General features: G+C 40.8%; 2 protein-coding genes across 2 annotated transcripts; both read right to left on the reverse strand.

Moving 5' to 3' along the window:
* LOC8067141 (NAC transcription factor 25) lies at positions 8187-10354 on the reverse strand. The gene is made up of 3 exons (XM_002442688.2): positions 9973-10354; positions 9510-9826; positions 8187-9364 (listed from the first exon to the last, which is right to left on the reverse strand). Exons 1-3 carry the CDS (start codon positions 10169-10171, stop codon positions 8591-8593), a joined length of 1290 nt encoding a protein of 429 aa, XP_002442733.1. The 5' UTR covers positions 10172-10354; the 3' UTR covers positions 8187-8590.
* LOC8067142 (probable apyrase 3) lies at positions 22109-25243 on the reverse strand. The gene is made up of 9 exons (XM_021446321.1): positions 24863-25243; positions 24284-24412; positions 24059-24115; positions 23875-23967; positions 23536-23741; positions 23184-23275; positions 22856-23070; positions 22594-22777; positions 22109-22464 (listed from the first exon to the last, which is right to left on the reverse strand). The coding sequence occupies exons 1-9, from the start codon at positions 25139-25141 to the stop codon at positions 22334-22336; spliced, it is 1386 nt and encodes a 461-aa protein (XP_021301996.1). The 5' UTR covers positions 25142-25243; the 3' UTR covers positions 22109-22333.

Consider the following 25450-nt stretch of genomic DNA (forward strand, 5'->3'; position numbering starts at 1 on the left):
GCTGTGAGTTATGACTGTTTAAAGTTGAGGTTTCTGCGCAGTCTGGAATTCTGGAACAGTTTCGGTTGTACCCAGTTTTTGGTTAACCTCACGTTGGAATCTGGTAATATGATCTAAATGAAAGTTGTAGAAAATTTCTTTATCTTTCCAACGGTGTATAGCATGTATCCTTTTGAATTCTGGAACTCGAGATATTACTGATTTTCTGATCTGCTGATGTTGGATGTTACCCAGAAAATTTCAGATTCGGTTAACTCTTGTAATTGTCATGTTGGACATTACTAAGATGTGTTTATATACCTTGGAATGCAGATGGCAGCAAGGGGAAGAGGCAGAGGCCGTGGCAATGGCAATGACAATGGCAATGGTGGCAATGCCCCAATCACCGTGGAGGAACTCATGCAAACCCAAAATCAGATGATGCACGTTTTCATGCAGCACCTGCAGCAACAACCTCCACCAACACCACCACCTGTTCATGTGAGGGACAAGCGTGGAGAGTTTATGAAGGGGAGACCTCCGGTATTTACACACTCAGCTGATCCCATGGAGGCAGATGATTGGTTACGTGCTGTGGAGAGGCAGCTAAACATAGCACAGTGCAATGACTTGGAGAAGGTGTTGTATGCTTCTGGACAGCTTCAAGGTGCAGCTCAGACATGGTGGGAGTCGTATCAAGCTGCTCGTCCCAACAATGCTCCTCCTGTCACATGGCTGGAATTCTGTAGGGACTTCAGAGCTCGACACATAAATGAGGGAATGATGGAGCTCAAACAGGAAGAATTCAGATCACTCCGGATGGGCTCCATGACAGTGGCAGAATATCATGACACGTTTGAACAGTTGGCTCGCTATGCCCCGAATGAAGTCAGGGAAGATGCTAATAAGCAGCGCTTGTTCATGAAAGGCTTGTACTATGAACTCAGGTTGCAGTTGGCAGGAAACACTTATCCTACCTTTCAAGCTCTTGTGAATCGTGCTATCGTGCTTGATAATATGCGGAAGAGTCAGGATAAGAAGAGAAGGATGCTGGTACAAGGATCTGGGAGCAACAACCGTCAGCGTTTCAGTTCTCATCAAGGCCATCAGCAGAGGTTCCAGGGACCAGTTAGTCAGTGGAACCGTAACCAGCAACCCCAGCGTTTCCAGAATCAGTCGCAGAGTGGGAACCAACGTCCTTCATTCCAACAACGTAACTACAATCAACAGCAGCATGGTCAGCAGACACCTCGCTCAGGGAACTCAAATGCCAACTCCACAAAAAGAAGTGCTTCTAACATTCCTACCAGGTGTTTCCGTTGTGGGAAAGAGGGACACATGTCATATGATTGCCCGGAGAAGCTCAACAAGCCGAACAACAACCAGAAGACTGCTGCTTATGCGGCAACAGTGAATAATGTGGCTACAGAGACAGTTCAGGAGGGACCAGAGATCATGATGGGTACGTTCAGCATCAACTCTATCCCTGCTACAGTTTTATTTGATTCTGGAGCTTCGCATACATTCATATCACAAGCATTTGTTAGAGTTCATAGCCTTCCACTAGTTGCAATGAAAACTCCTATGCTAGTTAATTCACCGGGTGGGACTATACCAGTTTCTTTATGTTGCCCCTCAGCAAGTCTTTCTTTAAGGGGGGTAGATTTTCCTATCAGTCCCATGGTTATGAGAACTTCAGGCATAGATGTGATCTTGGGTTTGGATTGGATGAAGCAACATGCGACAAATATTAATTGCAAAGAGAGAGTAGTGGCTCTGACAACACCAAAGGGAGAAAGAATCAGTGTTGATGTAACAATGCAAGCACCACTCACAGCTAAAGTGAACCAACGGACTGATGATGTTGATCCTCCGAATCTGGTAGTGGATGAGTTTCCGGATGTCTTTCCAGATGAATTGCCAGGTATGCCACCTGACCGAGACATTGAATTTATTATTGAGTTACTACCTGGTACTGCACCCATAGCTAAAAGACCATATAGAATGGGGGTTAAAGAACTAGAAGAACTTAAGAAACAAATTAAGGAATTGCAAGATAAAGGGTTCATTCGTCCTAGTTCATCACCATGGGGTGCACCAGTTATCTTTGTTGATAAGAAGGATGGTAGTCAGAGGATGTGTGTTGATTATCGGTCACTTAATGAGGTCACTATCAAGAATAAATATCCATTGCCTAGGATTGATGACTTATTTGATCAGCTAAGAGGTGCTTGTGTGTTCTCTAAGATTGATCTGCGTTCTGGTTATCATCAATTGAAGATTCGGAATTCAGACATACCAAAGACAGCTTTCACAACAAGGTATGGGTTATATGAGTATACAGTTATGTCTTTTGGTTTGACCAATGCACCAGCTTACTTTATGTACATGATGAATAAAGTATTTATGGAGTATCTTGATAAGTTTGTGGTGGTCTTTATTGATGACATTCTGGTATTCTCTAAAACCAAGGAAGAACATGCTGAACATCTGAGATTGGTCTTACAAAAACTTAGAGAACATAAGTTGTATGCTAAGCGTAGTAAATGCGAGTTTTGGTTGGAGGAAGTTTCTTTTCTTGGTCATGTTGTCTCTAATGGTGGTATTGCAGTGGATCCTAGTAAGGTGAAAGATGTGTTGAATTGGAAACCACCTACAGATGTAAGCGAAATTCGCAGTTTTCTTGGTCTAGCTGGTTACTATCGTAGATTCATTGAAGGGTTCTCAAAACTTGCAAAGCCTATGACTGCTTTGTTAGAGAAGAATGCTAAGTTTGTATGGTCTGATAAGTGTCAAGCTAGTTTTGAGGAGTTTAAGAAGAGATTGACTACTGCACCTGTGTTGGTATTGCCAGATCTGAGTAAGAGTTTCTCTATCTATTGTGATGCTTCTCGTCTGGGTTTGGGTTGTGTTCTTATGCAAGAAGGTAGAGTTGTTGCTTATGCATCCAGACAGTTGAGGAAACATGAACTGAATTATCCTACTCATGATTTGGAGTTAGCAGCTGTGGTTCATGCACTCAAGATTTGGAGACACTATTTGATTGGGCATAAAAGTGACATATATACTGATCATAAGAGTTTGAAGTATATCTTCACCCAGACCGACTTGAACTTGAGGCAACGAAGATGGTTGGAACTGATAAAGGATTATGATTTGGAAGTGCATTATCATCCTGGGAAGGCGAACGTCGTAGCCGATGCACTTAGCAGAAAGAAACATGCTAATGAGCTTCGGGCGACACCTGAATCTGAAGAGTTGTGTGCTGAATTTGCATATTTGAACTTGGGAATCGTAGTAAATGCTATGGAGATTGAGGTCACTCCTACTCTAGAGGAAGAGATATTGAAAGGACAGTTGGAAGATGAGAAACTGAAGGAGATAGCACAGAATGTGGTACTAGGAAAAGCACCAGGATTCAGAATAGATGACAATGGTGTACTATGGTTTGGAAAAAGGATATGCGTTCCAGAAGTGAAGGCTATTCGTGATATGATTCTGAGAGAGGCTCATGAGTCAGCATATTCCATTCATCCTGGTAGTACTAAGATGTATCTAGATCTGAAACAGAAGTACTGGTGGTATGGCTTAAAGAGAGATGTGGCCGAATATGTTGCTTTGTGTGATACTTGTCAGCGAGTGAAGGCTGAACACCAGAGGCCAGCTGGACTGTTGCAACCAATGAAGATTCCTGAGTGGAAGTGGGAAGAAGTAGGCATGGATTTCATAGTGGGTTTACCACGTACACAGAGGGGATATGATTCAATATGGGTAATAGTGGATCGATTGACTAAAGTTGCTCACTTCTTGCCAGTCAAAACCACTGATTCAGGAGCTCGACTAGCAGAGTTGTATATGGAGCGGATAGTTTGTTTGCATGGAGTGCCTAAGAAGATTGTATCTGATAGAGGCACTCAGTTTACCTCTATTTTTTGGAAAGCAGTGCATGACTCATTGGGAACCAAGTTGAATTTCAGCACCGCGTATCATCCACAGACAGATGGACAGACTGAGAGGATCAATCAGATATTGGAGGATATGTTGAGAGCTTGTGCCTTGCAGTATGGGACTAGTTGGGATAAGAGTTTGCCATATGCAGAATTCTCCTACAACAACAGCTATCAACAAAGTCTTAAGATGGCACCGTTCGAGGCACTATATGGTCGGAAGTGCAGGACACCTTTGTTTTGGAATCAGACAGGAGAAACTCAGGTGTTTGGTACGGATGTGCTTAGACATGCAGAACAACAAGTGCGAACCATCCGGGATAATCTGAGAGTTGCTCAGTCTCGTCAGAAAAGTTATGCAGATACCCGTAGGAGAGAACTAGCTTTCGAGGAAGGTGACTATGTCTATCTAAAGGTGTCACCTATGCAGAGTGTGAAGAGGTTTAATATGAAGGGAAAGCTAGCTCCAAGGTATGTTGGTCCGTTTAAAGTTTTGCAAAGGTGTGGAGAAGTAGCGTATCAGTTAGAGTTGCCTGAAAGTTTATCTGGCGTGCACGATGTGTTCCATGTGTCACAGCTCAAGAAGTGTTTGCGTGTACCTGAGGAGCAATTACCATTGGAAGAACTTTCTGTTAAAGGTGATCTCACTTATGAGGAGTATCCGGTCAAAATATTGGAGATAGCTGAGAGAGTCACCAGAAGTCGGGTCATCAGAATGTGCAAAGTACAGTGGAATCGACATTCGGAAGCAGAGGCAACTTGGGAAAGAGAGGATGATCTGAGAAAATCGTATTCATATTTGTTTGAGTAAGTTCTGCTCAATCTCGAGGACGAGATTCTTTTAAGGGGGGTAGAGTTTGTAGCACCCGAAATACTGATTTTCAATTTATAGGATTTAATTTAATTTAATTAAGTGTTTTTGTGGGCATTTGAATCTAGCAAACAAATAATTTTGTGAAAAGTAAAAGTCATCATAAGTTCAGAAACATGTTATGCATTCATGCTGGAGCATATTTAATTCTGTGCTTTTGGCTTTTGGTTTGAATGTATTTGATTCAAATTCACTTGTGAAAATGCTTTGGAAAATAATAATAAAAAAAAAAGAGGGAAAACCCAGCCAACCCCCTGGGCCTAATCCCTTTCCCCCGGCCCGCTTCCCTTTCCCCCACCGCACCGCAGCGGCCCAAACGGCCCAGGCAGGTGCGCTCCCTCTCCTCTCTCACCGCCAACCGGGCCCCGCGCGTCAGTCTCCCCTATCCCACCTTCCTTCTTCCTCCCTGCCGTGCTCGAGCAGGAAACGATTCCTCACCGAATCGGATCCGCGGATCCCGCGATTTCCTTGCCAAGCGCGCAATCCGACCACTATAAAGCTTCTAGCATCGCTCCCTCGACATGTTTTCGCATCTAGGTCGCCAAAACCGAGTCCCCGTGCCTTGTTTCGCGAGTTCTGGATCTCGCCGGGAGCTCTTTCCGCCGCCGCGCGTGGACACGCCCCTCTGCTAGCTCTCGGCCCGAGCCAAGCCCCCAGCTTCGTTCGCGGTGAGCTTCTCGCCCTCCCGGTATTTTCCTTTCAAAAAACGGTGCTCGGAAAGGAGAAGCCGAGGAGCTCCGGCGAGTTTCCGCTCTCCGGCCATGGAATCCACCGTGCCGGAGCTGGGAACCAGCCGGCCTCCGCCTGCTGCCCCCTGGAGAAGATGTGGACCGTCGGATTTGAGATCAAGGGCTGAGAATCAAAGATACCTTTTCAGGGCATATTTTGCTAAAGAGACCCTGGAAAATTCAAATATATAACCCGCAGTCCAAGGCGCCCTGAGTATAATACGTTTTCCAACTGAGAAAACGTATTCTAACCGGCTGAGTTCAAAATACGTTTTCTGCTATTTACAGTTTTGCCACTAGATTTGTTTTGCTTATAAAATGCTCATTTTAACTCCGTTTTTGTCCATTCAAATTCCGTTGGATTCGTATTTACGATATCTACATGTTAGAAATATTAGTTTACTGTTTTGAAACTTTTTAATTTCCTGGTTCTATTTAATTAATTATTTCTCTATAGAAATCTTAGAAAATTCATAACTTCTACGTTTTAAATCCGATTTTCGTGAACTTTACGTTTGTGTGATCGTAGCGCTGCGTAGAATATTTTGATAAACTTTTACACTTGTTTTACTACTGTTTGGTGTATTGCTCTAATTATATCTTGTTTGCTTCGTGTATGATTGTCTACATTGGAATGCGTGTTGTTGATTGATGATTGGGATTAGACGGTGAGCCGTACGTTGGTGACCAAGACCAAGCTTTTGAAGACCAGCGGGCTCCGGAGAGCTTTGATCAAGGCAAGTATAACTTGGGACTATCCTTGTTACCTATATACAATTAATACAATATTTATCATATGCATGTGTCCACCTTGATGACCTTAGCAAAATCATAGATGATTGTTATCCTGAATTCCTTGTTACCTGTTTGGATATGCATTTGGTAGTTCTTGCTAGTGCTTGATTATTAATCCATGATCTTGTAACATGAATATTTGAATATACAATAAACAATAAAATAAGCTTTCTAGCAACTTGAATATAAAGGGTGGAAAGAACTCTAGCTTTTGCTGGATTGATCTTGACCCTCCATAAGGACTTATCCCTTGGCAAAAGCTGGGACAACTCGTACAACCATGAGGGCTATATGGCTCTGGCTTTAGTCAAGTATGAGTAAGCTTTTCTAGCTTGTTAGAGGTTCCCCGAAAGGGCGGAGGGGCTGAACCGTTTTGGGTATAGTGCGAGCCCCTGTCCTTATGTGTATAGGCTGCGCGTCATTGTGCCATTCGGAAGGGGGGTATCTATATCTGCGCGCAAAGGGAACCTTGCGGCCCTAACTTGTTAGACGAACCTTTGAAAGACTTCATAGTGAACCCTGCCGGTTTTCCTTGGAAGTGAGCTAAGAGGTCGACGGGCCTCGGGCAAAAGGGTAAATCACGACTCATGGGTAAAGATGTACAACCTCTGCAGAGTGTTAAATCTGGTATACTAGCCGTGCCCACGGATACGGGCGGCCCGGAAAACTGACGGAATAGATGAACACTGTTGAACATGATTAATGATAATAAAGGATGGTTTATTATGTTGTTTATATGTGTTATTCTTTATTCTTGTATACATTGATCATGTGGTTATGGGATTTACTATGCTACCTTGACATTTGCTATCCAATGATAAATATGCTATCTACATATAAAAGCTAAATGCAGTCAAACCAGTGTCAGCTTATTGAGCCTCATGAACCCCTAGTTATACTTGTTGAGTACGATATGTGCTCACTCTTGCAATTTCCCAACACCCCAGGATATGATATTGAAGATGACTGGGATGAGGATTACCGTAATGAGTACTAGGTTTGGAGTCAACCAGTCAACAGTGTCCCTGTGTGGAGCTTCCGTCGAGAGCGTTGTTTACTTTATGCTATCATTTTTGTATGAGACTATGTGATATTTTATATTCCGCTATGTAATAAACACTGCGATGGTACATTTGAAGATTTGTCTACTTATGTGTGCGACTGTTTCTGGGGCACATATGAGTCTTTTATGCATCCTATTTTGTTCTTAAAATATGGGTGTGACACGGTGTCAACTCAGATGTAAAACAACTAGTTTGTTCATGTGAAATTGCTCCTGCATGTATGAGTATTTTGTCATTTAGCCCCTAGATTTTAACATTTAGCATTTTTAACAAATATTAAAACAATTTTGAGAACAGAATTTGCATACATTTCAAATTTGAGAAAACTTTGACAACATTTTATTTGAAAAGTCTGAAAGAGCATGAATAGAAAATCACAAAGGTCACCCAAAATTTTACCTATTCTCTAGATGTTTTTACCTTTTCTGAATTCCTTTATTTCAACTAGAACTAATAGAGTTAAAAATAGGAGGAAAGTTACAAACTTAAAAGTAAGGACAAAATCACAAGCTTAGAAAAACATGGACAAAATCACAAACTTAAAAAAAACATGGATAAAATCACAATTTGTCTTGACAATATATAGGCAAGAACATCATTTTGCCCCTACAATTTCGTGTTAGCCGTAGCCCCAATTTTATCCACAAGAACGTTTGTAGTTTGTACCACTTAAATGATAAATCTCTTAAATTATTACACACACATGTAGAGTAGCTACACGTTGGTGAAGCGAGTATTATATATATATATAACTGGGTCTACGTACTAAGTACGGAACCGTCCATCTATAAAAAAAGGTATCAGCAGGAAGCAACTAGGTATCTTCCAATTCCAGCTCTCCCGAGTGCAAATGTACTAGAATCTCTAACTTTTGTCAGTCTGGATAAGGATTCAAACAGCACGCACATGCAAAAAAACACAGCCAGCATATCTACACATCCACAAGGAACGTGGCGGCGTGGGTCATCGTTCATTCACTCACTGATGGATGGCCACATGAATTTCCAGTACACCCCAGCCAGACCTAATTTACAATCTTAATTAATTTTACATGAAAATGAAATAAAGCAATGCAAAGAGGGAAGGAAAACTCCAATCAATTTGCTCTGATCCAATCCAATCCGTCCAATAATAATCCTTCAGTCTGTCTGTCGAAGATTTTCTACAGGCGAGAGGTTCTTCAGATCCGTCCCTTCTTCAGCATTTCTACTGCATCCCGATGTGGCTGTTGAGTAGCAGCTGCTGCTGCTGGCTCAAGAACGGATTGCTGCTGCTCAGCAACAGGCTGCTGTACTGATGAAAGCCACTACTCATCGCGCTGTCCACAAGCTGCAGCTGGTTGTTGCAGTAGTAGTAGCTGCTTGCTGTGGTGCCGAAATGGCCGGCGATCCTCGAATCACTTGGCAGCTTCAGTTTCTTGCTACTGAAACTGTCGCTGCTGCCATCATCGAAGCACGATTCAGCGGCGGCGCCGTCCACGGCCATCACTCTCTTATTCCTCTTCTTCACACCGCTGTTATCCGAGCCTGCTATCACTGCGTCTACTGCAGCAATCGGCAAGTTGCTGTTGTTCATCACGTTGTTGTCATAGTTATTATTACTAGTAAGTGCTGCTTGGTGTGTTGTTTGTGTTGCTGGTGGGTAGATTAGTGGAGTGCTTTGCTGTTGTGCAGGCTCCTCGGCCTCGGCAGGGATGTCAAGGAACATCTGCGAGAGCGACGCGTAGTCGATGCTGTTGAGGAGGTCGGTGAGCGAGCACGACTTGCTCATCGTCGTCATGGCCGCCGTTTCATGACGGAGCTGGTCATGATGACCAAGAGTTGTTGTTTCAGTAGAGTCGTTCATGCTGTTGTCGGTGTTGGTGGTGTTGGCAAGAGTGTCTAATTCCTCCACGGTTGAGCCCTCCTTCTCCTGCTCCTGGTCCGACAACTGGAAATCGTTGCTCTTCTTGTGGATCCTGCACAGCACCCAGTCGTCCAGCTGATGAAACCAAAAAAAACTCAACATTAATTAGATACAGGATATATATTTCAGCAAATCTAGCTCATCCGTGCAATTAATAAGTAGCTGCAAAAACAGCCGTATCATCGATCAGTCAGGCTGAAAAAAGAAATCGTCGTCTCACCCTCATGGAGGACCCTGATCTGCGTTTGATGCTGCTGTTCTTGTCATCGGCCGCTGCGGCGGTCGTGCCGCCGGTGAGGCGGTACTCGTGCATGATCCAGTCGGTCTTGACGCCCTTGGGAGGCCTGCCGCCGTAGAAGACGAGGGCCTTCTTGACGCCGATGTTCTGGCTCGTCGGCGTGGACAGGATGGCCTTGTCGGTGCCGGTGGCCTTCCAGTACCCTGACCCGGCGGCGCGGTTGGGGCGGACGCCATTGGGGTACTTGCGGTCTCGTGGGCTGAAGAAGTACCACTCGTTCTCGCCAAACAATGCTTTTGCTGAGGAGAAGAATTGAAGAAGGAACTCATGCAATTTAGTCACACACACACACACAAACAATAATTTGAAACTAGCTAGCAGACTAAGTACGAAGTAAATAAATGTTACGTGATGTGATTAATTAATTAATTAATTAATTAATTACCAGGGAGATCCCAGGGGTTGCACTGGTAGATGTTGACCTCGGCGATGATGGGGACAGGGCACGGAATGGAGGCGGCCTGGTTCATGAGGTAGTGCACGATCAGCTCCTCGTCAGTGGGGTGGAACCGGAACCCAGCTGGGAGGTTCAGGTTGCCACCGCCGCCGGGCACTCTACTGCTACTGCCGCCACCACTCGCCATGGCCGCCACCGCCGGCGAGATGTCGCTGCTGCCTCTTGGATTATACTGCTCGATCTACCTACCTTCTAGCTACTAGCAACCTACTGACTACTGAGACTACTGTAGTAAGTAGATGAGACTATAAGGTAGATGAGACTATAGGTTACAAGGGAGAGAGAGGCATGAGTCTTGAAATTTTTGAGATGGAGGGACTGGGGCTCCGTTTTATAGATACAAAGCCCTTGTCTTGTTGTAGCTTGGATTAGGATGACGTACGACCAAGGGCACGATAGTCATTGCTCATATATTTGACCACGTGTTCACCGTATAGTGGTAAGTAGTAGTATAATGACAAGGTGGTGCATGATGGGATTCTTCGTACTCCAAGCTGCTGTAGATTTTATTAATGAACTGTGACGACCAGGCCGGTTTGTGACTAAGGGTTCAAAATTGCAAAAGTTTATCACATCAAATCTTTGGACGTATATATAAAATATTAAATATAGATAAAAAATAAAGTAATTGTACAATTTATTTGTAATTTGCAAGACGAATCTTTTGAACCTAGTTAGTTTATGATTACACATTAGCTGTCAAATACAAACACAAATGCTACCGTATCTGAATCCTAAAATTTTTCACATCTAAACAGGCCCTAATCTGCCCTTGAGCGACCGTAGTTATCGAGCTGGCTCCACGCAAGGCACCCACGACCCCGTACGTACGTGTGTGTGCGTGCAAGCTGCTCTGCAAGGGGGGAAGAACCTGTCTCTGCGAGGATGGGATGATGATAACGAAAGCAACGGATGGATAGATGGTGTGTGTGTGTGTGTGATAGGGATTAAGACGATGACGTCCCTCTACGGCGGCGACCCCGCCACGTGTCGACCTGCCATGACCGCCAATGATATGTGACACATGCATGCTTTTGGCAGTGTTTGATGATCGACTGGCATGGCACGGCATGGCCCCTTTCATGTGGTTGGTCCATTTGTGGGCCCACCTCGTGGAAACCATGCGCCCCATCAATTCTATATGCATCTTGCTCTTGATGTTTTATGCTTGTTTGTTTGTTTGTAGTAGTAGCAATACTAGTACTATTCTCTTCAAACTAATATATAAAGATGTAACTATTTTTTATTTAAGTTTTGTAATTAATATGTGCTCTTATTCTCTCTTCTTTAGACTCTTGCGTTCATATACCAGTGCTATATATTCGTTCAAAAAAATATACCAGTGCTATTCCAAATAATATGTTTATCGGTCTTTGAACTAGAGGTAGTTACACGTTGTACTTTAAGACAGCGGGAGTATATAGTTGCTACAAAAGTCATCAGAGACACATGTCCTTTAAGAAAAGAAAAATGTAAAGTTGGTTGGTTTTTTTTGTGATAGAACCTATCCACCTAGGTTCAAGTTCTGGGTTCCTTGTGATGGAACCTACCAACATGGGTTCAAGTCCCTGACTTGATACAAGTGCTCGTATTTTTCGTGAATTTATTCTAGAATTTAACGGTGTTATGCTTTTAGTGGTAAGCGACATCCCCGTTCACAGCGAGACGTCTATAGTGACTTCGTGAATCTCATAATCTACCGGCTCAGTTTTTTAAAAGTGTTCATAGAGGTAAGAGTTTGTGTATGTGTGTTCATTGGAGATAAGTATGCGTGCATTGTGAGTGTGTGCATTGTACCGTATAATTCTAAAAGATGCAATTGTGCAGCTCTATTTCCTTTCAAAAGGAAAAAACAACAATGCTAACAATGGTGCAAATTCCAACTTCCACCGGTCAAGCTAAGCAACAACACATGTCGTACCTTTGAGTGGGACCGTACAGAAGAGTTGGTAAATGTGTTTGACTTTGTTAACTGTGTTTGATTTCTCCAATTTGGTGAGCCTAGCTAGATTTCATAGCTACACTATAAAAAGTTTCTATCATTTTATTAGTTGAGTCACGCCCTGTTTAGTTCACAATCTTTTTTCTTTTCTTCCTATCACATCAAATTTTTGGACATATGCATGGAACATTAAATATAGATAAAAAAATAACTAATTATACAGTTTGCATGTAATTTGCGAGACGAATTTTTTGTGCCTAATTAATTAGTCTATAATTGGATACTAATTGCCAAATAAAATAAAAATATTACAGTAGCCAAATCCAAAAAATTTCGCAAACTAAACATGGCCACAACTCCCAGTTGCCATCACATCTCCTGATCTCCACCTTGTCAAGGCAACTCCACAGATTAAAACTAGTACTGTACACTTGAAGAAATATACTTCCTTCGGCCACCGAAACTTGACATTTTGGGCAAAAAATGATGTCAAACTCTGGAAAGTCCAATAGCCGGTGTTTTAATAAATATTTTAGTCTATTACAAGAAAGTCTTATGGAACACTATTTTAAATCTGTATTATCATATATTTATTGAAATGTACATAGTATAAAGCAAAAGTTGTCAAAGGCATGGTCCGAAGATTATGCAATGCGCACAGCACACAGAAAAGTATCAGATAAGACTATTTTGGTCCCTGGACTCATTTGTTTGATTTTGACACTCAACCTTAATACTGTTTAAATCTAGCATCACAACTATGAGTATATTATTATATTGGCCCCTAAGCTTGTTTTTTGTGTGGTTTTGAAGTGATATGCCAATGCGTTTTCCTCTAGGTTTTAGTATGTTTTTTTCACCAACTAGGCGATGAATGGTATTTAAGCCTAGGGAAGTCATGATCGATCTAGGTGGCCAAAAACTACAAACCTGTAATAAAATCTTGAAAACTATAAAGAATATGATTGGTGTCAAAATTGGAATGGTATTGGTACATGAGGTATATATGTAGACAATATTAGAGCTGGTGTTCAAAACTAGATAAACATAGGAGTTGAGAGGTCAAAGGTGGACTTGGTCCAAATGAAACCAAGAATAGGTCCATTTTGGCATTTTTAACTCTTTTGCATGTCTGATTTTGACCCTCAACTCTAGTACCTTGTAAATCAACGAATGTTTTGACTCTCTAGGATCGTCTTAGGTGGTTTAGAAGTGATGTGCAACATTTTCCCTCCACATTTGATTTTCCTTTTTTTGCTAACTAGGCTATGAATGATAGATAGATCGGTCACACATGGTGGTCTAAATGGCAAAAGAAAGACTTCTAGTTTGCCATCAAAACTCTAGGCACGTCGCTTTAAAACCACTGAAACTAGGTTGGGGTCAAAACAACATGTTATTAGTGTTTGAGGTATATATCTATGAAGTATTATTCGTGGTGGCCAAAGTTAGAAAAATATAAGAGCTTATTGAAATGTCAAAACTGGACTTGACACAATTGTATGTCAAAGAAAAAACAGGATTTATAACCACACTATAATGTCCTCCGTTAGGCCTTGTTTGGATGTAGTCGTATTCACATCAATCCACATGTGTTGAGGTGGATTGGAGTGGAACTTAAACTAAATTCTCCAATCCACACCAATACACATGGATTGAAGTAAATACGACAACATCCAAACAAGGCCTTAAGTGGGTGTTGTTTGTTCCACAATGCCTCTCCCACCTTGTCAATGCAATTACACAAATCAAAACAAAAAAGGTTATATAATCATGTATGACTCCTTATACCATACTTCCTCTGGCCTAAATTAAGTGTCGTTTCGGTTTTTGTGTCACAAGTTTGACTCGATTTGTAGAAAATACTTGCAATATTTATATCTCCAAATAAATTTATTAAAAACTAGATTTAAAGATTTTTGTAAAGATACTAATTATGTAACATAAACATTAATATTTTTAATATATATTTAATCAAAGTTATTTCTTGGAAAGTGAGAACGAGAGTTATTTTGGGACGGATGGAGTAAAAATACTTGACATTTTGGACAACAAAATGATGTCAAACTTTTTAAACTCCACATCAATTGTTTTAATAAAATTTGTTTATTATTTTATTATAAGAAAGTCATATGCTATATTTGTCTTGAACATTATTTCTGCATTTTCATAAAAATTATTGAGTCTATATATAATTAATATAATAAAAGGTTTGTGAACAACGGTACAAAATTGAAGATTATGTGATGTTCTAAACACATAAAACTGGACAGCCGCAGCAGCCGCAGGAAGGGCGTGTGTGGTGCGCGTGGCTCCAGAGAGGCACCACGAGTCCACGACAACGTGCGTTCGCGCTGACGAATTAGCGAGCGACAGCGATCGATGCAACATGTGAAGTCGCTGGCAATTCAGACAGTAATTAGTATACTCCCTCTGTCTCTGAAAGCTTCAATTCCTAGAAACCGTGTCAGTCAAATTTGTTTAACTTTGATCAACTTTATAGAAAAGAGCATCAATATGTATAACATAAAATGAGTATCTTATGAAAATATATTCAATGATAAATCTAATGGTATTAATTTGGTACTATAAATCTTAGTGCTTTTTTCTATAAATTTGGTCAAAGTTTTAAAAGTTTGACTTAGGACAACTCTATAAGTTACAGCTTTCAGAGACGGAGGGAGTACACAGTACTAGCCCATTGTTTGCTGCCTTGTTTAGTTTATCCTAAAAAATTAAAAAAAAATCAAAATTTTTCGTCACATTAAATCTTATAACAAATACATAGATTAAATATAGATAAAAATAACTAGTTGTACAGTTTACATATAATTTGTGAGATAAATCTTTTAAATCTAGTTAATTTATAAATAGATAATAATTACTAAATAAAAACGAAAGAGACGTGATATCTAAAATTTTTTTATCTCCGAAATTAAATAAGGCATTAACATGTACACACGTGCTCTTGTAGCAGCTTTTATTTGCATCCATGGCCGGCCTAACATGCATGCGTACGTGTGTGGCGCCGATGGATAGCTTTTACTTCTGGTCAGCAGGGAAAAGTGCGTGCCGGCCGGCCGTGTGCATGAACAATGCAACCATGAAGAGATCAGAACGAGAATGCCTTTTTATTATTTCGTCACTGTAGCTAGCTGCTAACTTCCTCATCTTGCGTGCACTGTCAGCTACAGTTTTATTGGCTACCTGCTGCTTGCATTGCATTGCATTGCAGGATGCGATCGAGTCATAGGTGCTTCAGGGACGACGGAAGATGAGACCGATGACGAGACCACGCACATACATGCATCCAATTATTTATTTTCCTATTCCTAGGCCTCGTTTACTTCCTAAAAATTTTATAAAATTTTTCAAAATTCTCTGTCACATCGAATCTTATTTGTAACACATGAATAAAGCATTAAATATAGATAGAAATTACTAATTATTCAATTTATTACCTATAGTTATGAGACAAATTTTTTAAATCTAGTATATGGTTAGATAATATTTGTCGAATATAAATAAAAATGTTATGGTATCCATTTTGCAAAGAAAAAAAAGCAACGCCCACGATAGAGACATGCATATATATATATATATATATATATGCATATCGGCATACCGCCAAATGCATGCATATGCCACGCGCTGCTACAGTAGTAGTGTCACTAAAGCAAAGCACAAAGATGCATGATCGATGAGCCTTTCGCCCTTTCTTTATGATAAGTCGCATGCATAGCCGCGTACAAAGATGTAAATCTCGAGGGTGACAACACATGCATATATACACACAAAAATCATGTTTTTTTTTCTTTCCGAATCTACACATATAGAGATCATGCATTCCACGCCTACACATACACTGCGTTCCTCGTATACTAACATTGGCAACCTTTGTTTTTTATATGTGGAGGAGGGAATCCTCCTGCTGCTTGTTTTTTCTGAACTACTTCATCACACTTCAGTTCACACGTACTACTATACCCCCGGCCCCTAGCAACAACCATGCATTATATTTGGTCACTTTCTTCAGGGCAGCGAAAGAGAAAAAAAAATGCATGGCGTCCTTCTTTCTGGCATGTGGTAGCTAGTGTGCAGTGTGCACACATGACAGCATATATATATATATATATATATATATATATATATATATATATATATATATATATATATGCAGCGTAGGGACTAGCCAAACATATGTATAACAGCACATGTACGTACTCTGCACTGTTTGTTCAAACACGCAATGCATGGTAAGGTAAAGGGCTAAAGGCCAAAGGTAGCTTTTTGCACGTGCGTAACTGTTCATACATTATTGTTTGCACTCCAAATAGATTCCCAATGCAATCACAGCATGCATGGTCTTATCCGCTCCTAGCTAGCTAGTTTAGCTTAGGCATTGTTTAGTTTAAAAAAAAACAAAATTTTTCAGATTTTTTATTACATCGGCACATCATAGAACATTAAATATAGATTAAAAAATTAACTAAATGCACATTTTGCTTGTTATTTGAAGACGAATCTTTTAAGCTTAGTTAGTTACTTTTTCTGCCAGCCAACAGTGTTTTTCTCTCACGATAAATCAGCAAACAATATTTTCAGTCATGACTTTTTAGACCAGCGAACATGTCAAATACAAACAAAAATGTTACAGTGACCATTTGCAAAAAAATTTAGAACTAAACAAATCCTTATATACTACCTATGAAAAGTCAAATATTCTTGTTGGAACCTACATGTGGACGAAGAATATTCGAATTTTGTTTTCATGCATCCATCCATAGGATAGTTAATATAAGGCCCTATTTGGATGACCTACAACTAAAGTTCAGATAGAATAAAACTATAGAAAGAATTTGTCACAATATTTGACCTACAACTAAAGTCAAAACATCTCAAGTTTAACCAAAATTACAGAAAGAGTCACAAAAAATTATGACATCAAATATGTACAATATAAAATTATAATTAATAAAAATTCTAATAATACTTAGTTGATATCATAGTGTTATTATTTTATTATATAAATTTGACAAAACTTAAGATACTTTAACTCTAAAAAAGTTAGCATTGACTTATAATTTAAGACGAAGGGAATAATACTACTATATAATCACTATAATAAATAGTTGTCTTTGTCCAAGTGAGAGTGATCGAGAGTGCCCATTACATGGAGGAGGCACCGCACTTATTTAGCCACTTGCAAACTTGCAATGGTCCAACTCCATGGCATCATCATCTAGCTATTGGTCCCAAAGGAAGGAAAAAGGAACGGAGGCGCCAAACACTACGTACTTTGAGCTTCGCTTTGCATCTTCATATATCAGCCTACCATATGAATTCCTTCAGTTCAGACGTTCAATGTTGACGCCTACTAGTTGTTTTTTATGTGTGAGATGCAAATTGATGTCCATGCATCCACACACACGTTCGTGCGTTTTGTGTTTCCTCTTTTTTTAAAAAAAAAAAAAATGGACAGAAACCCGTACCGTACCGTACGTGTGTCTGAACGTACAGTGTGGGTGCAAGAACGTACACTCTGGTCAAAAGATACTACTACATGCAAAGTTTCGTTTGCGGCCTTCCCAGACTGCAGACTTTGTTGTTGCCTTGTGTTTTGCATCGTCTAGCACCTACAAAAGACACGAACAGTTCATCTTTTTTTCGAAAAAAAAGAGATGGGAAAGTATACTCTCTTTGTACTAAAAAAAAGTCATTTTGGATAAAATTTGACTTAAACAATGAGAATATAAATCATGAACAACTTTTAAGTTAGCGAGTTTAGAAATATAAAAAATATATGAATAGATTTATCTTGAAAAATACTTTCAACATATATCACTTTCTGATAAATATTTTATGAAAATAAGGAATTAAAATTAGACTTTGAACATTATGATGTTGTCCTAAATAACTTTCTTTATGAATACGGAGGGAGTATACAATATACTAGGGATATTGTAGTGCGTTCGGCCTTGGCCAACTAGTGGTATATATGTCCAGCGGGCCGTGACGGACTGGCCCAACGTCGTGTTGTGTCGTGCCGCAAATCGTCGGGCCGCTACGGGCCGTCATGCCTAGGCCTAGTAGGTCATGCCTCTACGGGCTTCGTGTCTGGCCTTCAGCCCAAGGCACGACCCTCGGACCAATTTTCGTGTCGTGCTGGCCCGTCAAGCACACCGTGTCAAGCCCGTGCCGGCCTATGGCCTATCAAGCCATCGACAGCTTATTTCATTAACATTTTTACCAAATACTAAAATATTCATTTTCATCAATTATTCATCATTTTCATCAGTATAATAATTAATAGCACATATATACAAGTCATAACTACACCAACCTGTTAGGAATCGACTTCTCTGGTTTGCTCTCCAGCACTCAAAACACAGACACAGATAGATGGGAGGAAGAAGTTATTTCTGTATTTCACTTTCTGGTTGATTTCTTTACAATGGTGAAAGTGACTCCCTATTTATAAAGAGATATAGTGAATACATACAGAAATTCTACAGTGTTTGAACTCTTTGAAAATCCTCCTTCTTCATTAAATTTGGCCACCATTCAAAGTCTTTGTTCATACACTATTTCTTAACTTTGATTTTCAACACAACCGTTCATTTTCACCGGACTACTAGGTATGCCGCGTGCCTGGGTAGCAGCCCAAGCACAGCCTGATCCCTCGGGCCGGGCCATTGGGCGCAGGCTGTATGGCCATCTATAGCCCGTGGTGTAGTAAAATCTGGCCCGTGGGCTGCTGGTGGCGGCCTTTGGGGTAGTTCGGCCGACCTGTCTTACTCAAAAATAAAATAAAAAAAAAGTTGGGCCGGCCTGTACGTCAGGCCTCAGCCCAGCGTTGCAACTATTCAGATGCTATTTTACCCTTAAATCCGGAAACCAAATCGAGCGAACATATATACTCCAAAGTACGCCTTTATCTTTCATTTCACTCAACAAATAAATATACGCCGCAATCGCAAAATAAATATACGCTTTTATCTCGACAAAAAAGGATAATCGATCGGGCGTTTAATTTCCCGAATAAAAAAAGATAAATTAGAACGAACATATGCGTGTTTGAATCGACCTGTGGACACTGACTGAACAGGTAAGTTCGGCACGAAGGTGTGTACGAGTCATATACAGTATGACCATGACAGGTTCACGTGTAAGCTTATAATAATGGCATACGACATCGCGCAAATCAAATCACTCATAAAAATGATTTTATGATACACCTCGTTTTATTTATAGAGACGTACTAAAAGTGACGGAGTCTTCAAGATATATATTTGGCTATTTTTGGTGGAGGTCAAGCCAGTATGAAGATAGTAAAGTCTAATGTCTCTCAAAATTAATTAACAGAGACAGATCTCTTAATGGGGTCTAGTTTTAAAGATGGGTTTCCATGAAACTCGTCTTTAAAAATGAGGCTAAGATTCAATCGGCCTGCTATATAAGCTACTTTACATATATACTCAGACCATTTGTCACACTCATGTTGGTCATCGATCTCTCTCTCTCATGTCGCCCTTCCTCCTCTTCATTTCACATTGACGCCTCTCACTCTCTCCCTCTCCCCACACCTTCCTCTTCCCAACACCGAAAGCTCATTCCCTCTCTCTCCCCACCGCAATCCTACTGGGCCATGGTAAATTCGAGCGGCCGGGATTTAGATGTGGATATGTTAAAGGTGGGGTCAGCCTAACAATGAAAAACATTCATAGACTCTTGCTTCAAGCTGGTGACAACACAAGGCCCGTCCCTCCCAGCCAACAACACACCCTCTCGGTCGGCAAATAAAGTGTCAACAAATCCATAAACGTCAAAGAAAATGTAAGGAAGAACACATCAACACTAAACCATTGGCACTAACATAGAAATCAAGCATGATTATATATTTATACTAGCAAACATACCCGTAAATTGTAAGAGAACATTCAACTTTTTTACATGGTTACTTAAATAACTTGCGGCTAGGAGATTTTTTTAGCAATCACGTCATGCATTTGGATTCATCTACGAATCGAGAGGTCCGTAAATTTTTTTTTCTCAAAAACACAGGAGAGCTACGCATCATTATATTAAGAAGATGAAGATCCGTAGAATTGAATTTTGATATAATTTCGTCTTCATCTGACTTTGTGTGCAAAAGCTATGAACTTTTTTGAGAGAACTATTTATGGAGGTAGGTCTTTTAAGGGTTTTGGCACTACTAAGAGGTCCGCCTCTATTAATAGTCATTTTTAGACATGGGATTTTATTATTATTATTATTACTACTACTAATAATAATAGTAATAAACAACAACTAGTATTTTTTGGAGACTGAAACTTTTTTTTACCACCTCTATAAATAACAAGGAAAAAGTCCAAATTACTCCTCTCAAGTTTGACATATGTTCAGATTACCCTCTAAACTTAAATTTGGTTCAATTTACTTCCTCCAACTATTTTGGTTGGTCTAGTTTACCCCTTAACATGATTTGTTATTTCTATTTTTCCATGTATTAGTTGAGTCTTAATGTCAACTTTTGTGATATTAAAGAGAACATCATAAGTTATGTTAGAAAAAATACCTTAACTTTTTTACCAAAATTTTGATAGCTTAGGGAATTTAACAATAAATTACCTGTAGAGATACAATATCATATAAAAAATAATGATGAAAAATTCATAGTGCATTTTCAACACAAAATATAATGTCCTCTATCACCTCACAAAATTTGAAACTAAAATATAATTTGTACATAGAGAAACAAAAAATAAAAAAATTCTTTAAGGTGTTAGTTGGACCTACTTAAATAGTTAGAGGGACTAAATTGAATCAAATATTAGTTCGGGAGTTATTTGGACATAGGCAAAACTTGGAGGGAGTAATATGGACTTTTTTCTTAATATAAAAAGGACTATCTCCTAAAACAATTTTTTATTACTAATTTAAGGTAACTTCATTATCTTACCATACTATTGGTTGCCTGAATGTGATCTCTTGTTTATCAAAGGAATCATATTTCTAGGCAGCGGCAACAGTGACACGACAAAGTGAACGTGGTCCCTTGTTTCCCAAAGGGATAATGTTCCAAAGCAGCACCAACACTGACAGGACAACGAACGCCATAATGATCAGTTACTTTTTATCAGAATTGATCGGTACTTTGCAAGTGCATGAAACCAGTGACTGATCTTCCACTTGAATAACTAAGGCCATGCTGTTCAGGTTCTACTCGTGCGCCAAATGGCCAAAGCAAAATCAACACAAGTTTTTTTCGAGACCACGCTAAACGGCGCGTTTTTCATTAAGCAGGAAAGAGTTTGAGACAGAGACGAACTCAGGGAAGCGATAATGACAAATTACCCAAGCCCCCGCAAAGCAAAGACTAGCAAGCAAAGTATGGCAAAGGAAGATTACAAAATGAGAGTGGAAACGCTCGACAAGTCTGGATGCGGGCACCCTCAGGCTGTACCCTGCCAACACCCAGTTGGTGCCTTCGCTGGCAATCGCGTGAGCCCGTTCCTGCGGCGATGAGTGAACACCGTTGAAAGTTCTTTCGTTCCGTTCTTTTCAGATCATCCAACCTATAAGAAACACGAAGGAGTCAAATCCCCGCCATAACAGCTTGGGCAGTAGCTTTCGAGCACGCAGCCACCACTGGATCGAAGGCTCCTCAGTAACAATGATGATGTCCTGCAGGTGCAGCTTTACGAGCCAAATATGCCAAACCTCCCTGCTGAAGCTGCAGCCGAGGAGAATGTGATCCATGGTCTCCGGCTCCTGGTTGCACATGACGCAAAGATTTGAAAGCTGCAGGCCATGTCGAAATCTCCGATCCCCAGTCCAGCACCCACCGTGCAAGCAGAGCCAAAAGAAGAAACGAACGCGATGTGGAGCAGCCGTCTTCCACAGCAACTTGGCTCCGAGTACCGGCGATGATCCAAGGAATATGGCACCGTAGGCCGAAGCCGCGGAGTAGGTGTAATCCTTGGAGAATCTCCAGAATAAGGTATCTGGCGCGTCCGAAAGCTGGACGTTCTCTAGGAGATCGCAGAGGGCACAACCAACTTGTTCTGCAATGCAAGGACACAACCAATGTCTTTTTTGCAACGAATTGTTCAGCCAATGTCAAAACCATGTAAACTGAATCATGAAACTCAAGATGAATGGGGACTTGTTGACTTGTTTTGCAAGGACACTAAATGATCTACATTATTCTCTCTTAGAAGAGCTTCTCATCATCAGTCTTAGATCCGATAAAGTTTATCCTCATGAACTAGACTGAAATTATTTCAGAACATCGGCATGACAGAGTGATTTCTCATCAGAGATTATTACAAAGGACTAGCTAGCTTATGCATCCTGGTTCATCTTCTTGGGTGCAACAGCTTCAATGGCAGTGCCCAGAGGCCATGCTGCCTCAACGTCAAACTCTCCATACTTCACTCTGGACACCAAAGTAATCTCCTTCGTTGGAGCCAAACCTGTATAAACCACATTTAATTAATTGGTCTGTTCAATTCAAACACCTGAATGTTAGTTGTTGATCGAATATCGACCATCCGACAAGGAGACTTTCTTGATATCTAGATATGCATTTTATCTGCACTTACCGAAGCCATCTACAAGCAATGTGTACTGGTAGATGAGATCCATGCATATGTATGGCACATCATAGAGATCAGGGTACCCTGCTTTGGCTTCATCGGCGCTCAGCAAACAAACTTTCTCTGCAGCAGCTTTGAATGCCGATGGGGTGGACTTCACGCTGGGTGCCTCACTGTCAATGAAGCCAACCTGCCAATTAAGTGATTCATGTGAATCATTAGGTCTGTATATACATGATCAGGAGTTGCTAAGTTATATTATATATACCTGTGAAGCCTTGTCAAAGAAGAAGGATGCAACGTAGAGATTGTCCTGGCCAGCTCCACCGCCTCCATTCCAGACGCCATTAAAGGTGCAGTTCTTTGCATTACATGGTGCACTCTGGTTTAGTGCCTTTATTATCTCTTCTCTGCACTTGTCATACACTGCGCCTTCAGGTGACGCCGTTGCATCATAGTCCTTCCCATTGTAGCTGTATGTACCTTAATGAATGATATGATAGCAATTCAGGACTAAGCATTTGTGTGCTAGTTACTGGAAATACGACGAATTGATAAGCAAGAAGGAGGTTGATTATGCATGTATGCCAGCATACCACTGAACCCACGCAATACGCAGTGGCTAAATGGCCCATTCTTTGCCTTCAGAATCTCTACTCGAACAGCAGACAGGCCATAGTACAAGTAGCTGCAGAGGTAAACAAGGAAGGTTACTTGCATTAGTCACAAACTAGAACATTAGTTCATGATTTGATATAGAAAACATTCATCATGGTTTAATAATTCTTTTACTGAATCATCATGGTTCAATGATTATTACTGTAATGTAAAAAAACTGCAAACACTAAACGATGTAGTAAGTACCATCATAGTTTACTCTTTCCAACATAATGTAAAAGTCAATGACAGGCTAAGTAAGTTAAAGTTTAAACATAATGTTTGCTAAACCTGTGAACATAGAGGTTATAATATTTTCCCTTCAGGTACTCCTTTGTAATGTATGGATCCTTCCCATCAGGTACAGCTGGGGCATTTGCAGCAGCATTCCCAGAAACGGCATATGCCATTTGCACTGATCCACCTCCCAAATCTATCACTCCAACCGTCTTCGAGTAGTCCCCTCCCAACTTACCTAACAGATAATTCAGAGCAACCTACAACACAAGTAGGTGCCACATACATCACAGTTTACTAACTGAGAACACAAGATGTATTGCACATGTTTTTTGGCAAAAAATAATAAATAAATAAATTATGTAACACAGAAGTTAGGAATAATTTACATACCCATAGGTAAGATCCTTCTTGCGTTCCCTCGAGAACAGTGATCCATTTGGGGTTGTACTGAAATTTGCTCTTGGTGTGGACAAGATCTCTAACCTGCATTGAGAAACAAACAAACAATTAAGAAAGAAAACTTTGTATCTAGAATACAACAAGGCATGATTTGGTTAGTAAGATGGTATGCTACCGCTTCAAGAATCTCCTCTGCCTTCTCATCTCCGATTAATCTTAGACCAGCTGTTGCCTGCAATTTGATAGAAACACAGGATATGTGTAAGATGATATTAAGCTTTATCCACTAATCACTAGTACTTGAGATGCATTGAAACGTGAACATACAGCTACAGATGTATATGGGAGGGGGTCTTTCATCATTAGATGATGAACTTAGATGAAGAAAACAATTTATTACCCCAAGTTTGAGCGGAGTATCTTTCTGAAGCCGGAGAGGGACAATCTCCTTAGCCTGCTCAAGAAGGGGCAGTATAGAGTTTGCGGCCTCTTGAGGTTTCCCCGCAAATGAGCTCAGCCCGGGCTTTATCTGATCATCAACAAGTCACAAACATGCATACATAATAATTCATCAACAATCCACTCAGTAACTTTGCTTTGCATATAAAGAGGAGGGCAGATGAAAAAAATGATTTGTTAATTTCAAATTTATTTTCCGGCTTTTCTTCTTCTTCTTTTGTTATTGCTAAAGTGTACACTAGCATCCAAATTTGTGGACCCCAACAGGTCACATGCTGTGTGAGCCCCTTGCATTGTATATCCGTGTGCAGGATAAGGTCCAACACCAAATTAAACCGGCCAGTTACAAGCTTTTACTGTGATGGTGTTGGCTCGTTTTCGGGATGCCACATACGGTCATCGTGCACTGTACGTTCGTGTTCTTCCGATGATGCGTTATTGTCACTGGTTGATCAGTCTATATATTTCCTTTCTGAGATGAATTGCCGATAGATGTAACTATCTAGCTAACTGATGGTACCTTGGTGAAGAACTCGATGTCGTCGCCGATCGGGACGAGGTCGAGCTTCTTGTCGAATTTGAAGACGTGAACACGGCTGCCCGTGCTCCCGGCGTCGAAGATGACGGCGTACCTCCCCCTCGAGGCCGCCTCCTCCACTGCCGGCGACTGCTCGTCGGCGGCGGCGGCGATGCTGCCGGCCTTTCGCCCAAGATCGACGCTGCTGCTTCCACCAGCGGAGGCGAGGTGGAAGACGAGAAGAATTGCAGCAACGCCAACGCTACCGGCGAGGCAAGCCATTGCCGCTGCTGCAATATGCCCGGCCGGGCAGCAGGTGGTCGGTCACTTCACTCGTACGTGTCTGGTGGATCGACACTGGACTGGACTCTGAGCTCTCAGTTCAGTGTAGCTTTATTCTTGATGGGGAGGAGCTTTGCAGGCTAGTACCCCAAGTATCATATAAATACAATATGTTCATGCGCACTCTTTTCTCAAGAACTACAACCAACTGTGACACAAATTTCACAATTGATGAGGTGCTAATCGAATAACTAGCTATATAGTGCTGCCGGTGCCAGTGGAGTCTTCAGACTTTTGGCCGGAGAGCTG

Source organism: Sorghum bicolor, chromosome 8 (genome assembly GCF_000003195.3).
Source record: "Sorghum bicolor cultivar BTx623 chromosome 8, Sorghum_bicolor_NCBIv3, whole genome shotgun sequence".
Taxonomy (NCBI): Eukaryota; Viridiplantae; Streptophyta; class Magnoliopsida; order Poales; family Poaceae; genus Sorghum; species Sorghum bicolor.

Coding starts and splice junctions, on each gene's coding strand:
- LOC8067141 (XM_002442688.2), bottom strand. CDS start 10,171: ATGGCGAGTGGTGGCGGCAGTAGCAGTAGAGTGCCCGGCGGCGGTGGC. Junction 9,827..9,972: donor CAACCCCTGGGATCTCCCTG/GTAATTAATTAA, acceptor TCTTCTCCTCAG/CAAAAGCATTGTTTGGCGAG. Junction 9,365..9,509: donor GATCAGGGTCCTCCATGAGG/GTGAGACGACGA, acceptor TGGTTTCATCAG/CTGGACGACTGGGTGCTGTG.
- LOC8067142 (XM_021446321.1), bottom strand. CDS start 25,141: ATGGCTTGCCTCGCCGGTAGCGTTGGCGTTGCTGCAATTCTTCTCGTC. Junction 24,413..24,862: donor ACATCGAGTTCTTCACCAAG/GTACCATCAGTT, acceptor GTTGATGATCAG/ATAAAGCCCGGGCTGAGCTC. Junction 23,276..23,535: donor TATAACCTCTATGTTCACAG/GTTTAGCAAACA, acceptor TTACCTCTGCAG/CTACTTGTACTATGGCCTGT.